The sequence below is a fragment of the Rana temporaria genome, chromosome 10 (genome assembly GCF_905171775.1).
Source record: "Rana temporaria chromosome 10, aRanTem1.1, whole genome shotgun sequence".
Taxonomy (NCBI): Eukaryota; Metazoa; Chordata; class Amphibia; order Anura; family Ranidae; genus Rana; species Rana temporaria.
The window spans coordinates 59,744,601-59,762,600 of record NC_053498.1 but is presented as its reverse complement, the minus strand read 5'-3'; the positions used below and the strand labels follow the sequence as shown (position 1 = coordinate 59,762,600).

Here is an 18,000-nt window from a genome sequence, read left to right as displayed (position 1 = left end):
CAGATTTTAGGCTGCAGTCGGCGTTACGATGTTCCTGAATCAGGAGCATTCGTAACGCCGGGGCAAGTAAGCAATTGCGCTGTGTAACCTACGGTTACACAGGCGCAATTGCTACTTGAATCTGGACCAGCGTTTTGAAAAACGACACATAAAATTGAAGCATGCTTCAATTTTTTTTTTGTCGTTTTTCACAAGACATAAAACAACGTTTTCCCCCCACACACGGTCATTTAAAGTGACGTTTTTAAAAACGTTGTGTTTTTTTTCATCACATAAAGTGATGGTGTGTACGCGGCAATAGATGTGATGGCTGCATTTGTTTTCATTTTTAGGCTTTCTTTCTACTATTTTCATCTGGTGATCCATCCTGTAAGTCTGTTGTTTTTCAAAAGAACAAGCTCTCCAGCAGATGCATCAGTTACAGGGACAACCATTTAACACTAGCAAGGGTTCTTACAATTTTTTATTTAGTTGTGTAAAACCTTTATCCCAAAAAGCACAAAACAGTTTGCTGTAACTGCTTATAAAGTGTTAATTTGAGTTTGGCTGCAGTGTGTTAGTGTATTTAAATCTGCTAGTCCATCTAATACTCCCCTCCCCCAAAGACTGCAGTGCTGCTCCCCAAAGGTGCCTCTATTACTCCTTCATCCAGTAGAGGCGCTCAAATACAGGAGGTGTGTTACTGGCCAGATCACCAGGTAAGAACAGAGGGAAGAAAGCCTAAAAAAGAAAATGAATGCAGCCACCACATCTAATGACTGGTAAGCTGCAATATATTATTGTAAATGTGTCCCTAAATGCAGCTAGAAAACATACCAATGGTAGTTATCAGCCCCAAAATACGTACAGAAGAAAAATCCACAAAGGGAAATGGGGAAAATAAATGAACCGGGGCCTTATGACACCAAAGGAGAGTTACACATAGGATAAAATAAAATTATAGTTTTATTTGAAAATGTTTAAAATATCCCCTGTATACATCATAGTATCAGGAAAAACAAAGTAAGCAATGTAAACACACAATAAGAACAAAAAAAAAAGGACACCATATAGCAATGTTTCTGATTGTACAATTCCAAAAGGCCCCGACGTGTTTCGACCTTGGTGGTCATCCTCAGGGTAATTTTGCTCTTGGACAACAGATCAGGAAAACTTTAAAACAGAGGTATAGTGATTTACAAATATATATAAAAAAAACACACATTGCTGCCCATAACAAAGTTCTCAAGGTCATAATATAATGGACTTACACAGCTTATGGAGTCTATCAAATAGAGCAGGTTATATGATGACAAGGGTCCCCAAGGAGAAAAAGGACTGTATAGTGGAGAATGAGTTCCAGATGGTCCCAAAAAAAACAAAAAAACCTTTTTAACCTTTTTATTTATTTTGTGTTTACATTGTTCACTTTGTTTACAAGTATTTTCTGATACTATGATGTCTACAGAGAATATTTTTAACATTTTCAAATATATCATTTTATTTTATCCTATGTGTTACTCTCCTTGGTGTCATAAGGCCCCGATGCTTTCTATTCCCCATTTTCCTTGTGGATTTTTCTTACATTACATTATTGGTTTTGGGTTTAAAACGGCTTAAATTTGACAGTCAAGTCTATCTCAATCTGCTAGTCTAACCTCCTCTCTCTCCAGACTGACAATGCTGCTGTCCAAGGGTGGCTCAGTTACTCCTCCATAGAGTAAAGACACGCTAGGACAGGAAGTGTGTTACTAGCAGGGTTTTTCTTTCAGGGGGAACTTGGTGGAACTTAGTTCCACCACCTCTGGCTCAGACCCTTGTGGGGGGGGGGGCTGCTCACCACAATCACTTGTAAACACAGAAGTCCGGTTTCTGTGTTTAACTGCTTGCCGACCGCCCACCGTCGTTTTACGGCGGCAAGTCGGCTCCCCTGCGCGAGAGCCCGCCGTATAACGTCGGCTCTCGCGCAGGCCACTAGGGGCGGGCGCGATCGCCGCCGGGCACGCTCGATCGCTCGTTACAGAGCAGGGATCGGGAGCTGTGTGTGTAAACACACAGCTCTCGGTCCTGTCAGGGAGAGAAATGCTGATCTTCTGTTCATACAATGTATGAACAGAAGATCAGTGATTTCCCCTAGTGAGGCCACCCCCCCTACAGTTAGAACACACCCAGGGAACATACTTAACCCCTTCCCCGCCCCCTAGTGTTAACCCCTTCACTGCCAGTGGCATTTTTATAGTAATCCAATGCATTTTTATAGCACTGATCGCTATAAAAATGCCAATGGTCCCAAAAATGTGTCAAAAGTGTCCGAAGTGTCCGCCATAATGTCGCAGTACCGAAAAAAAAAACGCTGATCGCCGCCATTACTAGTAAAAAAAAAAATATTAATAAAAATGGCATAAAAATACCCCCTATTTTGTAAACGCTATAACTTTTGCGCAAACCAATCAATAAACGCTTATTGCGATTTTTTTTTACGAAAAATATGTAGAATACGTATCGGCCTAAACTGAGGAAAAACATCGTTTTTTTATATATTTTTGGGGGATATTTATTATAGCAAAAAGTAAAAAATATTCATTTTTTTTCAAAATTGTCGCTCTATTTTTGTTTATAGCGCAAAAACTCAAAACCGCAGAGGTGATCAAATACCACCAAAAGAAAGCTCTATTTGTGGGGAAAAAGGACGCCAATTTTGTTTGGGAGCCACGTCGCACGACCACGCAATTGTCAGTTAAAGCGACGCAGTGCCGAATCGCAAAAAGTGCTCTGGTCTTTGGGCAGCAATATGGTCCGGGGGTTAAGTGGTTAAGTAACAGTTCTGCACTCTGTGCGTAACCCCCTGAACTCTGCATTCTGTATGTAATGCAATCCTCTTATTTATTGCCCCTTTAAGATCCTCCTACTGTTCATAAAATTTGACTGACCACACCCACTATTTGATGTGATTTGAAAGGGTGTTTGTTGAGTTCCAGCACCTATTGTTTGAGAAAAAAGCCCTAGTTACTAGAGAGATCAAACTAAAGTGAAAATATATAAAAAACAATGCAGCCATAACATCTAATGCCGCGTACACACCATCACTTTATGTGATGAAAAAAACGACGTTTTAAATCATGAAACAAAACAACGTTTTTGAAACTTCATTTTCAAAAACGACGTTGCCTACACACCATCGTTTTTTCAAAATGCTCTAGCAAAGCGCGGTTACGTTCAGCACTCTTTTCCATTAAAGCTAGCTTCATAACTTGCTTCTGAGCATGCGCGGGTTTAAAAACGTTGTTTTAAACGTCGTTTTGCCCACACACTATCATTTTAATTGACACAAAAAACGACGTTTTGAAAAACGACACATAAAATTGAAGCATGCTTTAATTTTTTTTGGTCGTTTTTCACAAGACATAAAACAACGTTTTCCCCCACACACGGTCATTTAATTGACATCTTTCAAAATTGCGTTTTTTTTCATCACATAAAGTGATGGTGTGTACGCATTAGGGCGTGCACCTCAAAGCTCCAACACACATGCGTGTGTGACATATTTACCGGCCTCTTCCCAGCTCTCCATCCTGAAGCAATGGGGGAGGGGGAGCAAGGGAGCTCACAGGGGGACCCAGGCGGCAGAGAGAACGGGGACGAGGGGGTTGCATATATTGGTATGGTATTGGTATTTTCCTCTTGTGGCATTTGAATGTCGGAGAGAGGGAGAGGAGGAGAAGCCTACTTTCAGCTGCTGCAAGAGGAAACTACAGATTGGTTCCACTAAATTCCAGCTCCTGTCCAGGTTCTTGGGGTCAGCAAGGAAGAATTGCAGTTTATCTGTCACCTGCCCATGATCACTGAGGAGATCGACATTGATTGGTTGCCCACCCTAGGATTAGGGTGTGCCCAGGCACACCTGGCACCCCCCTTGCGCACGCCTATGATCTAAGAATTGGTAAGCTATGATATATTGCATTTTTGTTTTTGGGTTTAATACCGCTGTAAGGTGATTTTATGATGGCACAATAAGCAAATTGCAGCATTTGTATTTTTCTGTATTATACGTTACACTAGCTTCGCACAGGTTAAGATTGCTTTGCAAATATTATTTTAAATATTAAGCTCCTGCAAAGCAATATAATAGAATGTGATTCCATCTCTATGCCCTGCTGGCCAAACACTACTCCTTCCCTGGCTCATTGTATGTGAACCTGGTCCGACTGGGCTGCGTCACAACTTGCTGAAAGGTTGTCAGGTACACAAACCACAGGCTCCCAGGCACACAATGGCTCAATCAGTTCTGGTAAAACCGGCTTTCACATTCCAAACATAGGAGACAAGAGAAGTCCAGGGGACCATGGCAACACAAAACAGGGATGGGGCATTCTCTAAAAGTGGACTTGAGAAGATGGATGCCCCAGCAGTGTCCTGTATCTGTGAGCTGTGCGACTGTGGGTGAGATAAGAAAACACGAGACCTGCGATTTTTTTTATATCTTGTTTTGTATGCTTTACAATTTACACCGTAACGGTGGAGAGGAGAACATTCCGTCTTCACATTCAATCAATGCAGTTTATCCTGAACACAGCATTGTTTAGTGTTCTTTCTTATCATATGAATTTGATTACTTGTGTGTTAGGTGAAGTAGAGTTGTAGAGTTGTATTCACCTATATAATAACAAAGTAATATATATATAATACCTATATTATACCACCGCGGGGTTGGTCATACACTGGCAGAAATTTTTATTTAGAATGACAATACAGTAGGGGGCAGATCCACATACATCTGCGCCGGGCGCAGCGTATGTAAGATACGCTACACCGCTGTAACTTACTTTGCTATTCTTTGAATCCTGAAAGAATTCGCGCTGTGAGTTACGGCGGCGTAGTGTATCTCTCTCGGCGTAAGGGCGCGGAATTCAAATTTGGCGCATGCGCATGCGCTGTCCGTAAAAACACCCAGGGTGCATTGCTCCAAATGACGTCGCAAGGACATCATTGTTTTCGACGTGAACGTAAATGGCGTCCAGCCCCATTCACGGACGACTTACGCAAACGACGTAAAATTTTCAAAATTATACGCGGGAACGACGGCCATACTTAACATTGAGTACGCCACCATATAGCAACTTTAACTATACGCTGGAAAAAGCCGAACGGAAACGACGTAAAAAAATGCGACGGCTGCTCGTACGTTTGTGGATCGTCGGAAATAGCTCATTTGCATACTCGACGCGGAATACGACGGAAATGCCACCTAGCAGCCGGCGAAAAATTGCATCTAAGATCCGACGGCGTACTAAGTACGCCTGTCGGATCTAACCCAGATGCCGTCATATCTTGTTTTGTGGATACCAAAACAAAGATACGATGCACAAAATTTGAAATTACGCGGCGCATCAAGAGATACGCCGGCGTAATTTCTTTGAGGATCTGCCCCTCGATGTTTTGCCTTTTCCAAAATTTCTATATTAAACTCCTCCTGATTTAACATATTTTATAATATCTTTTACAAATCGTTTTCTTGTTATACATTGTCTCCACAGTAAAAGAATACAAACATGATTAAACTGGCTACATATAACTTTTTTTGTAAATTTTTCCTATAGATTTTCCAAAACTATATAATATGAGGTCAAACTTAGAAATGTTCAATTTTTATGCAATCAGACAGGCCCTTATGCCGTGTACACACGATCGGTTTTCCCAATGAAAAAAGTTGTTTCCATTGGTGTAAAAAAATACAACATGTTTTAAATTTTTCCGATGGAAAAAAAACTGATAGGAAATTCCGATCGTCTGTGTGGAACTCCATCGGAGAAAAATCCACGCATGCTCAGAATCAAGTGGACGCATTCTTGGAAGCATTTAAAAATTAATTTTTCTCGTCTCGTCATAGTGTTTTACGTCACCGCGTTTTGGACGGTCAAAATTTAGTCTGATAGTGTGTATGCAAGACTGATGAAAGTCAGCTTCATCGGAATTCCAACGGAAAATTCCATCGGATTTTATTCCATCGGAAATCCGATTGTGTGTACGCGCCATTAGAGTTGAAGGTGGAGATGAAGGTGAAGGTGAATCTAAGGGAAAGTGAATAAGAAAATTGTATTATGCACCTCTACCGGAAAACTAAAAAATTAACTGTGCAACATTAACCAAAGTTGAACAATGTCCTTACAAGAGGTGTAAACTCCTAGCATGTTGCAAATGGTGTTCCTAAATGAATTCCAGGTATGGATATTGTATACAGCTTGGATCAATGTAACTATGTATATACTATACCTGGCAGATTCCCTTGGAAGCTGGAAATCACTAAAGTAAACACCTCTACTCCAGTGATCTCCACTTGTTTTCTCTAACACATCACCACCTCGCCACCTCGTACAATCAGAGAACACTTTGCATGGATTCAGTAAATGCCAAGCATTCTTTGAATGGAGCCTATGCTGAGAGGCTGACCTCCTGTGTTCACAATGCAGCAGGGCAGCTGCTCAACATGGGATCCGGAACCTAGTGGAGATCACTGGAGCAGTGGTGTTTACTTCAGTGATTTCCAGCTTCCAGGGCGATCCACCAGGTATGGTATATACATATGTAGTGCTACCCCTGGTGGGGTATATTTGGTTCTGTACTCTGCCTCTCAACCCAAAGAACAGTTTTAGCCCCTCTGGCATGCCTGGCAATAAAGTTATTACAAAATCCACAGTAAAAGGACACAGATCCCACTCCCCTGGGTCCGGTCTTCTCCCTTGCCTTGTGGTGTCTGTCCAGCTCCCAGGCAGCCTCTTGGTGTCCTTTCTTTCTTTTCCCCAAGAGCATACCGGGGTGTGCAGTTTGCCCTCAGGGAATTTACAGTGAGGCCATCTGTGTTTGGGACTACATGTCCCAGAGTTCCCCGCTCCAGCAGTTCTAGAGTCCCATTGGCTCTTCTCCTCTGCCAATGAGAAAGCCGGGGGGCAGAGATGGCGGCTATGTCCCCTGAGAGCGCTGCTCACATACTGCAGAGTGCTGACAGGCATGCTCTCTCTCTGCAGGGAGCCTATCAGTGTTTGTGTCAGTCCCGGCGGTGGCCGGCGGGAGGTGCAAGGCCGCAGGCGGGTTGATTGGCACCCGTTACATTGGCCCAAGCTGTATAAAACTTCCATACTCAGAATTAAATTTTAAGCTACTTATATCTAAAGTTTAATACTCATATTTACTCCCATTATATCGTGACATAACCCTCTAACAACATCATTATCCCCTCCCCTCATCCGCCATTTATTGGTTGTGCAAAATGTGACACTTGTTCCGTTTCACCCTAATGAATACCTAATGTAATAAATGTGATTTTAGTACTCATTTAAGCCCCCGCTCACACTGCTATAGCGCACCGCACATTTGTATAAAGGGTAGCCCATTCATTTCAACCACATTTCTTGCTTGCCACATTTGGGGTGCCATTAAGAAGAAATGGCGATGCAAGCATGTTATATATTTATGTGAATGCATGCACATTTTCTGTACACTCAGGCATTACACAGATGTGAATGCAGGCTTATAAATATGCCTAATTTACAGTTGAGCTCAAAAGTTTGCATACCCTGGCAAAAATTGTGAAATTTTGGTATTAATATTGAAAATATTACTAATCATGCAAGGATAGTGATCACGTGAAGCCATTTATTATCACATAGTTTTTTGGATCCTTTCGATTTTGCTCAGAAGTTGCTCTATTTCTTCTCTGTTCTGTTCACTTCCTGCTTGTCTGATTTTACTGACCACCGTGAAGGGAGTCTTTACTGCGGTGGTCAGTAACGTGCTGACCCCCTCCTGGGAACTACATCTGTGTGGCAGGACGCTCTCTACGTGTTAGAGACTTCAAGGAGGTGTGAATTACTGGGCGTGTCGCAATTCATACTGGGAAATGTAGTTCTTACATGAACGAGCGATGCAAACCAGGAAGTGAATGAGAGAACAGAAACTAGAATGCCGGAGGTGATATAGATGAAGGAATTTAATAGGTATTTACTTGTTTTTTAACAGAATCATTACACTATTTTGTCTGTCTACCTTGCAGACATTAATTTTAGGCAAATTTTTTTTTTCCTTTAGTGACCCTTTAACCTTTAATTGCCATTTTAACCTGTGTGTGCCACTTTCTGTGTCTGTACCAAGGCCAAACACTCCAGGGTATGTAAACTTTTCATTAAGACCATATGGGTGATTTCTGTTATCATTATGATAATAAATGGCTACATGTAGGGTTGAGCAAACCCAAACTGTAAAGTTCGGGTTCGTACCGGACTTTTGGGTTTTTGGACCCGAACAATTTGCTGTAAGTTTGGGTTCGGTGTTCGGCAATGTAATGGCACGCTGCAGGGCAGCCAATCACCATTTGTTTTAATCGTGTGACCTAGAAGCCATCACAGCCATGCCTACTAATGGCATGGCTGTGATTGGCCAGTGCAGCATGTGACCCAGCCTCTATATAAGCTAGAGGCACATAGCACAGCACGTCACTCTGCTTTATTTAGGGTAGGGAAAGGCTGCTGCTGCTGCTGCTTGTAGGGAGAGAAATATATAGGAGTCAGACTGTCCTGCTTCAGAAATCAAATTACACCAGCACTGCATATGTTCCTGTGAGATACTCTGCGTTAGATACTTTAGGGAAAGGTTTCTGATTTTTCTTATAGGAAGAGAAATATATAGGAGTCAATCCTGCTTCAGAAATCATATTACACCAGCGCTGCATATGTTCCTGTGAGATACTCTGCATTAGATACTTTAGGGAAAGGTTCCTGATTTTGCTTATAGGGACAGAAATATATAGGAGTCAGTCCTGCTTCAGAAATCAAATTACACCAGCCCTGCATATGTTCCTGTGAGATACGCTGCATTAGATACTTTAGGGAAAGGTTCCTGATTTTGCTTATAGGGACATAAATATATAGGAGTCAGTCCTGCTTCAGAAATCAAATTACACCAGCACTGCATATGTTCCTGTGAGATACTCTGCATTAGATACTTTAGGGAAAGGTTCCTGATTTTGCTTATAGGGACAGAAATATATAGGAGTCAGTCCTGCTTCAGAAATCAAATTACACCAGCACTGCATATGTTCCTGTGAGATACACCATTTAGATACTTTTCTTCTATTGTGCTATTCAAAAAACATCCATTTAGGGCAAAAAAATATATTTTGCAGTTTTTCCTCCAGTATTTGCAGTTTTTCCTCCATATCTGTACGTGTGAGATAAACACTTTAGCTAGTGTTTTTCTATTGTTCTATTCAAAAAACACCCATTTAGGGCAAAAAAATATATATTTTTTTGTTTTTATGTTATTTTAAGTTATTTCACTATCCACATTTATTTGCAGAGTACTTGCCATGCTCTTATCAACATTTTGCTGCCATTTGCAGCCCTCTAGCCCTTTCCATTAATGTTTTAGAGACATTTTAGTACTGAAAAGTTTGGGTCCCCATTGACTTCAATGGGGTTTGGGGTCAAGTTCGGGTCCCGAACCCAGACTTTTTTCCGAAGTTCGGCCGAACCCGTCGAACACGTGTGTCCGCTCAACTCTAGCTAAATGTGATCACTATCCTTGAATAAAAGACAATTTTTTGGGCATGGTTAGTCATATTTGCAATATAAATGCCAACATTTCACAATTTCTGGCAGGGTATGCAAACTTTTGATCATCACAACTATACATGTTTATTCTTCCAAAATAGCAATTTTTTGTTGTACACACATTTCCTATAGTGCATGTACATTGCAGTGTACACTCTCAGTTCACCCTCAACATCTTACAAATGAAGCCAGGTGCCAGGATAGTGTCACTTCCATGCGCATATGGGCAAAGGTGTACACCAGGGGTCCTCAAACTACGGCCCTCCAGTTGTTCAGGAACTACAATTCCCATCATGCCTAGTCATGTCAGTGAATGTCAGAGTCTTGCAATGCCTCATGGGATGTGTAGTTCCGCAACAGCTGGAGGGCCATAGTTTGAAGATCCCTGGTGTACACCATCATGGGCTGCCCAATGGGCAAAGAAATAAGACATAATTTGTAGAAGAAAATCCTGTAAAGATGGCAGAAGGAAACTAGAGGACGTGGAGATCTGTCATCAGCAGCTTGAATGGAGCACAGGTCCAGTTCAGTGTAAAATGCACAGACAGAAGTACACTGTGAAGAACTGTGCAGAAGGGCATGCCAGAAAGAGGCAGAGAACAGAAGTACATTGATCTTCCCAGAGAATGGCTGTGCAGGGGGGTCAGCACAAGTCTGAGTTTTGGAATTACATGTAGGCTGTGCTGCCAATAAGAAAACTGACCACACTGGGATGGTTGGGCTTCCATGTCCTGGCGAGATCAGTTTGAAATAGAAGAGCAGGAGGACTGGCAGGTTCACCGGGTATTTCAGACAAAGGAAGCAATACAAAAAGAACAGGATTTTATTTTCAACACAAGTACATGGTACCACAAACACATACCAAGCATATGAAATGTTGGGGTAACGTTTTAATTCCAAATTAGATCTGGTGTATATATCTGCTCGTTAGTTGAAAATTTAATTTATTATTTTTAAAAGTTAATGTAGAAAATATTGGTCTATTTACAGGCGACATAAACATCATAAAGGCTGCAAGAAACAACAAAGAGTTCAGCGAAGAGAGACAAACAGAGATTGTTATATCACCCACTATAAGGCCACCTTTAGTGCACCACGGCGTGAGTTATGACTTTCTGTAAAGTACTTGATGTCAAATATATGTAATCTGTAATCATTTATATCTATATTGTCTGTGTAGCTGATCATGTTAAGTGGATTGGTTAATATCTAGTAAATATCTTTCAGTTGCACGTTATAATTATTATCTGCATTGTAAATGTTGTGAAGACTTTGGCATTAAAGTTTATAATGGAGTTCCACCCAAAAGTGGAACTTCCGCTTTAAGCACTCCGAGCCCCCTTACATTCCGCATTTGGCATGTAATGTTTTTTTTGGGGTGGTGGGTACTTACTTTAGAGAGGGACTTCCTTTCCCACTTACTCGTCTAGGTGACTCCTCCTCTACCCCTAGGTGGCCCCTCCCTCTAAGCGATCTTCTGGGACACGTGACAGGTCAGAAGATCGCCCGTCCACTCCAAGAGTGCAGCGCAACTTGCGCATGCGCAGTGCGTGCCCGGCCCGTGAAGCCACAAGCTGTCATGGCCGGGTGCCCACAGTTCCAATGACGGCGCCACGGAGAGAAGGGGAAGAGGAGCGGAGGTCCGTGCGGCCGCAACGCTGGACCGTGGGACAGGTGAGTGGCTGTTTATTAAAAATCAGCAGCTATACTTTTTGTAGCTGCTGACTTTTAATAAACTAAAAATAGCCTGGAACGCTGCTTTAAATCCAGGAAAAATAGAGTTGAGCTGAGCACTACTCAGCCATTCACAGGAAGTCCCACACCAGGGAGAAAGCCTTGCATTACTGTGTGGAGTTACAGACAGAAGAACAGGAAGTGAGGATTTCTCAGAAGAAATAAGGATATTTAAAAACAGAATCGAAGGATGAGGTAAGTGAAGGAGGACTGCACTAAGGTAAAGGAAGCTATTTAGGGAAAACATTTTTTTACCTTTACAACCCCTTTAAGTTGAGCAGCACATACTATACTTTTATAACTGAAGAAATAGCTGTTTTCCAAGACAGGACAGTCTCAGAAATAGAGTGTGTAATCAATAGTTAATACTGCGCACCACCAGCTGAGACAACTATTTCTTTTGAGAATAGTTTCTCCATGCCAGACCTACACAACACCTATGGGCATATTTATAAAGCAGTTAATCTACATTTACCAAACAGTCTCTGAAGATGAATCTTCCTGGTGCCTGAGTTTTAAATGGCAGTGACTTATTCACCACCTGTGAATGTTTGGTGAAAATACAGCATCGGTTTATAAATAATGTCCTATAGCAGTGTTTCCCAACTCCAGTCCTCAAGGCACACCAACAGGTCATGTTTTCAGGCTTTCCATTATTTTGCACAGGTGATTTGATCAGTTTCACTGCCTTAGTAATTACCACAGCCGTTTCATCTGAGGGAAATCCTGAAAACATGACCTGTTGGTGTGCCTTGGGGACTGGAGTTGGGAAACGCTGTCCTATAGGTTCAGTGGAGCCTCTTAGGGCTCTTTCACATGGAGCGGACCGTTTCCGGGTCCGCTCCGTGTGTCTCCGTCGGCTCAGCGGGGATCCCCGCTCAGCTGTCGGTGGATAGGGCGGTCCCCGCACACAGTGCAGGGACCGCCCTGTCTCTGCTCCGCTGTCCCCTATGGGGAACCTGATGCAGACGGACCGTCTGTCCGTCTGCATCAGTTCCGCTCCGCCGAACGGAAGAAAAATAGGGTTTCTTCCGTTCGGAAAAGCTGAACCCGACTGACGCGGACGCTAGCGGATGCTCCATCCGCTAACGGACGCGTCCCCATAGGGATTCATTACAAGTCCGTTAACGGACTTGTAATGAACGGACAGACGGAGAGGACGTCTGAAAGGGGCCTAAGGTACACACGGTCGGTCAAAACCGATGAAAACGGACTGAAGGAACTTTTCATCGGACCAAACCGACCGTGTGTGGGCCCCATCGGTCAGTTATCCTTCGGTCAAAAATTTTAGAACTTGCTCTAAAATTTAACCGATGGACGCCTAACCGATAGGTCAAAACCAACGGTTAGTATGCAAAAGCATCAGTTAAAAATCCGCGCATGCTCAGAATCAAGTCGACGCATGCTTGGAAGCATTGAACTTCGTTTTTTCCAGCACGTCGTTGTGTTTTACGTCACCGCGTTCTGACCCGATCGGTTATTTAACCTATGGTGTGTAGGCACATCAGACCATCAGTCAGCTTCATCGGTTAACCGATCGTGTGTACAGGGCTTTACAGTATATGAACCCAATAACCTTCTACCTATCTAAAGGCTTTTACACTGGGAAACTCCAAGTTTTTATCCTGTTATAGAGATTGGTATAAATAACGTCATGGGGGACACTAATAATAAGGAGGCACAGAAAATAAATAATCTTTCTGAATCTACTGTATATATTTAGAATTGAAAAAAAAGATACAATCTTTCTTCCTATTTCTATTATCTTATGTTCATCTGTTTATTAACAACATTTTTCAGATACAAGTAATAAGAAACTATATACATTCAAATTCAATTTACAAATAAGAAAAAAAAATGAGGGAAGAAGAAAAAATAAATAGCCCAACATACTGTATTAATCTAAGTTATTTTCCTATTGAATGTGCAAATACTTATATTTATTGTTGCATTGGGTCCTATAGGTCCTAGATCTCTTTGCATTTCTCCATTTACCTTCCTCTCCCTTTAAAGTTACAATGCGTATATTTGTTTTTTAACCCTTCCCTGTTTATCATTCCTTAACCACCATTATAACTGGTAAAATATGTACTATCCACCCTTAAAGTTCCATCAGGTGCTAGGGTAAAGGGGACCAGGCCAGGTATCACTAACCATGGTTCCCACATTTAAAAAAAAATGTATTTAGTAAACCCCTGTACCGGTACACTTGCCATTCTTTTAATAAAGCATCATCAACCCGTATCCTCCATTCCTCGTGTGTATGAAATTCCAGGGGATATACACTTTAGTGCAATCATTTTTCGTGCTATAAATAGCATCCTCTTTATACAATTAGGGCCAGATTCACATAGAAGAGCGGCGGCGTAACGTATCGTAGATACGTTACACCGCCGCAATTTTTCATCGCAAGTGCCTGATTCACCAAGCACTTGCGATGAAAACCTACACCGGCGGCCTCCGGCGCAAGGCGGGCCAATTTAAATGGGCGTGTGCCATTTAAATTAGGCGCGCTCCCGCACCGGACCTACCGCGCATGCTCCGTTTCCGAACTCCCAGCGTGCATTGCGCGCCGTGACGTCATTTTTTCGAACGGCGACGCGCGTAGCGTAATTCCGTATTGCCGGACAGCTTACGCAAACGACGTTGATTTTTAAATTTCGACGCGGGAACGACGGCCATACTTTAGACAGCAATACGCTTGCTGACTAAAGTTAGGGCACCTAAAACAACGACTAACTTTGCGACGGGAAACTAGACTAGCGGCGACGTAGCGAACGCGAAAATCCGTCGTGAATCGCCATAACTCCTAATTTGCATACCCGACGCTGGTTTACGACGCAAACTCCCCCCAGCGGCGGCCGTGGTACTGCATTCTAAGATCCGACAGTGTAAAACAATTACACCTGTCGGATCTTAGGGATATCTATGCGTAACTGATTCTATGAATCAGTCGCATAGATAGAAACAGAGATACGAAGGCGTATCAGGAGATACGCCGTCGTATCTCCACTGTGAATCTGGCCCTTAGATCCTAATTAGGTCCTAACTGCTGATGCATATATTTATTTTTTCAAAATAACCCAATAAGCATACTTTAGGATCTAATTGTATCTGAGTTTGATAGACACACTTAGTAGTATCTACCAGGTTTTGCCAATAGCTGAACAGTTTAGGGCATTACCATAGCATATGTTGTAAGTCTGCAGACGGTCTAGAACACCTCAGGCATTCTGATGTATCTCGCTTATTTCCATCATCTAATATTTTCCTTATATACAGCCTAATTCGATCCATGCAGGGGCGGACTGACCATTCGGGCTCGAGGGCCCCATGCCACTAGGGGGCCCAATCAGGGTTGCCAGCCTCAGTAAAACCAGGGACAGTATGTAAAAATCAGTGTTTTTTTTAACATGTGTCCCTGAAATGTTCCTTACCATTATCCCGTTGGTCTAAAAATCCCAAGATCATAACGGCCCCACATACCCTTTCAGTGTGTGTATGTATATATATACTGTGTATGCATACTCTATGTGTGTGTGTGTATACTGTGTGGCCCCATAATCTATTGCCAGGGGGCCTCATAATCTCCTATTGCCTGGGGTCCCCATAATCTCATATTGCGGGGGACCCCATAATCTCCTATTGCCTGGGGTCCCCATGAGTTGTCAGCCTGCCCCTGGATCCATGACAAAAAAATTCTGGTTTTGGATAGAGTGGAGAGTCGGTATTTACTGCTGTCACTGACAAGTTAACCCTTACTCACAATTTCAATGACATGTCCATGGGACAGGAAGTAAAGACAAATCACTTAATATTTTTAGGTTTTGTATGTACTTATTACGGTATCTATTCTTCCCAACACAGATGTGGCCCCTAGGAGCAGTAAGAGACCCTCTCATACCCCTGTACCCCGTAACCTGCCTCCTATGAACTTGGCCACTACTCAGAGAGCAGAATTTGTACCAAGACCACTTGAAGGAAGACCCAAATTATGTGTTCCTCCTGTAAGTATGTCAATCAATCCATTATTAATTAAAGGGGTTGTAAAAGTTTGTTTTTTATTTTCTAAATAGGTTCCTTTAAGCTCGTGCATTGTTGGTTCACTTACCTTTTCCTTCAATTTCCCTTCTAAATGTTTTTTTTCTTTGTTTTCTTTGTCTGAATTTCTCACTTCCTGTTCCTCCTCAGTAAGCTGTTCTGGCTGACTAAACACCGCTCGGATGATGGTGGAAAGCTTACTGAGGAGAAACAGGAAGTGAGAAATTCAGACAAAGAAAAAAAACATTTAGAAGGGAAATGGAAGGAAAAGGTAAGTGAACCAACAATGCACTAGCTTAAAGGAACCTATTTAGAAAATAAAAAACAAACCTTTACAACCCCTTTAAAGAATTGCTATTGACTAGAGATTCAGTAATTAGGAAAATAACCACCTAAACAGTGGTTGTATGTAATGTTTAATTTCTCTTGTGTTCTAGGTATTAGCCTATTGTAATTTTTTTGGGATAGGTTGCTTGGTGGGGCTGGTGAAGAATCCGTGGTATTAGTACCTATCGATTCCAGTAGCAACATTTGGGAACTATGATAGCTTCCTTAAATCTGATGTCTTATAGCATCAGAGGTGGAGTGATACCAAATGCACTCTGCCTGGGACAGCAAGTTTATTACTAAAATCAGTGTATATATGGACATATCTGTTCTACAGTGGGTACTGGGCTGCTTTCAAACTGATCCGCAGGTGTAGTGCAGTGTACCTGCGGCTTACCTGCACTGAGCCATAGACTTCTGGTTTTACCTGTGGGTTTGCAGGATATAATAGAATTCTATGGCAAAGTACAGCTAACCTGCAGGAAAGCCACAGGTGCACTATGTTGTACTATGTTGCTCCCACGGTGTGGGTAGACCACAGATCATCAGTGTAAAAGTAGCCTTAGGCCCCTTTAACATGATCTTTCTGACCCAGTCGGACTCTCCATTCACCTCTATGGAGCGTCAAATGTGAACAGACTTGTGTCCATTTACACCTGCCTCCATTTACACCAGGGGTGCCCAACCTTTTTAAGAGCGAGGGCCACTTAAGCAACTTGGTAACCAGTCATGGGCCACGATCAGTGGATCGGGCGGATGACAGGTCACGACTATTCTATAGGCCCTCCGTTTCAATCTGCCCAGATGGAAAGGGACAAATTATTTTATTTAGTGGATCGGATTGGAGGTAGGCGGGCGTAAGCGAACAAAGTCTGTTTACATCTGCTGCTCTATAGAGGTGAATTGAGGGTCCGATTTGGGTTGGGCTGATCATGTGAAAAGGGCCTAAGACTGCTTTCACACTGATGTGCTGCGGTTTACGCACATAGCGTAGTGCATCTGTCTATTCTGTGGGTTAGATGAACTTTGCGATAGACTCCGCCTCTGGCAAAAGTTGGCACTGTACAGGAAGCATCGGCTTATGGGGCTCTGCTCTGCAGCCGCTTTCTTCCTCTACCACCAGCTTCATTCACAACACTAATGCTGTGGTATGGCTGCTCGGCAACCTGAGATCTGGGCTTGCCAACCGCCATTCCAGAGCAGGAGGTCGCGGGCCACATCAGAGGGCTCCGCGGGCCACATCAGAGGGCTCCGCGGGCCACATCAGAGGGCTCCGCGGGCCACATGTGGCCCCCGGGCCACTGGTTGGCTACCCCTGATTTACACCTACCTTCCAATCCAATCTGCTAAATAAACATTTGATCAGATGAGAGGGCCCATAGAGTAGAGTGGGCAGTGTCTGTGTCCGCTTTGCATATGCAGGGTGGACGCAGACCTGTCATCTGATCACTGTGGCCCCCGAATGGTTACTAAGTCGCTTAAGTGGCCCTCGCTCTTCAAAAGGTTGGGCACCCCTGCTATACCGTATATGTAGAAAGTCAGTTCTTAGAAATAGAAAGGGCAGGGAAAGCAAAAATCTGATTTTAGCCTGCACTATTAATGTCAATCTAAAATTATTAGCAGCTTTTTGTGTTGGCCCCATTGACTCGCCTCTACAAATCCACAACAAGCTAAAGTCTCTGAAGCCACCCTATGAAACTGTGCCAACTTTTGTAGGAGACATTTGATATATACAGGTATACCGGGCCAGATTCTCGTAGAATCGCGTATCTTTGCGGCGGCGTAACGTATCCGATTAACGTTCCGCCTCCGCAACTTAGACGGGCAAGTGCTGTATTCTCTAAGCTTTTGCTACGTAAGTTGCGGCGGCGTAGCGTAAATCGGCCGGCGTAAGCCCGCCTAATTCAAATTTGGAACAGGGGGGCGTGTTTTATGTAAATGTTGTGTGACCCGACGTGATTGACGTTTTTCACGAACGGCGCATGCGCCATCCGTGGAAATCTCCCAGTGTGCATTGCTCCTAATATGCCGCAAGGACGTATTGGTTTTGACGTGAACGTAAATTACGTCCTGCCCCATTCACAGACGAGTTACGCAAACGACGTAAAATTTTCAAATTTCGTCGCGGGAACGACGGCCATACTTAACATTGTTACGCCGCACTTACGCCACCATCTAGCAGGGGTAACTATACGCCGGGAAAAGCCTAACGTAAACGGCGTAAATGTACTGCGTCGGCCGGCCGTACGTTCGTGAATTCGCGTATCTAGCTAATTTGCATACTCGACGCGGAATTCGACGGAAGCGGCACCTAGCG

At 43.1% G+C, this 18,000-nt stretch overlaps 1 protein-coding gene across 2 annotated transcripts in view; it reads left to right on the top strand.

Moving 5' to 3' along the window:
* The first annotated feature begins 4,293 nt into the window (after positions 1-4,293).
* Positions 4,294-18,000, top strand: part of LOC120915118 (stabilizer of axonemal microtubules 1-like) — a 56,321-nt gene continuing 42,614 nt past the window's right edge. The window contains exons 1-3 of one of the 2 annotated variants that reach the window (XM_040325372.1): positions 4,294-4,419; positions 10,572-10,681; positions 15,183-15,322. In XM_040325372.1, coding sequence (XP_040181306.1) covers positions 4,322-4,419; positions 10,572-10,681; positions 15,183-15,322 — 348 coding nt within the window. In that variant the 5' untranslated portion in view covers positions 4,294-4,321. The remainder of the gene's footprint in view (positions 4,420-10,571; positions 10,682-15,182; positions 15,323-18,000) is intronic. The other variant, XM_040325373.1, reaches the window with a different exon arrangement.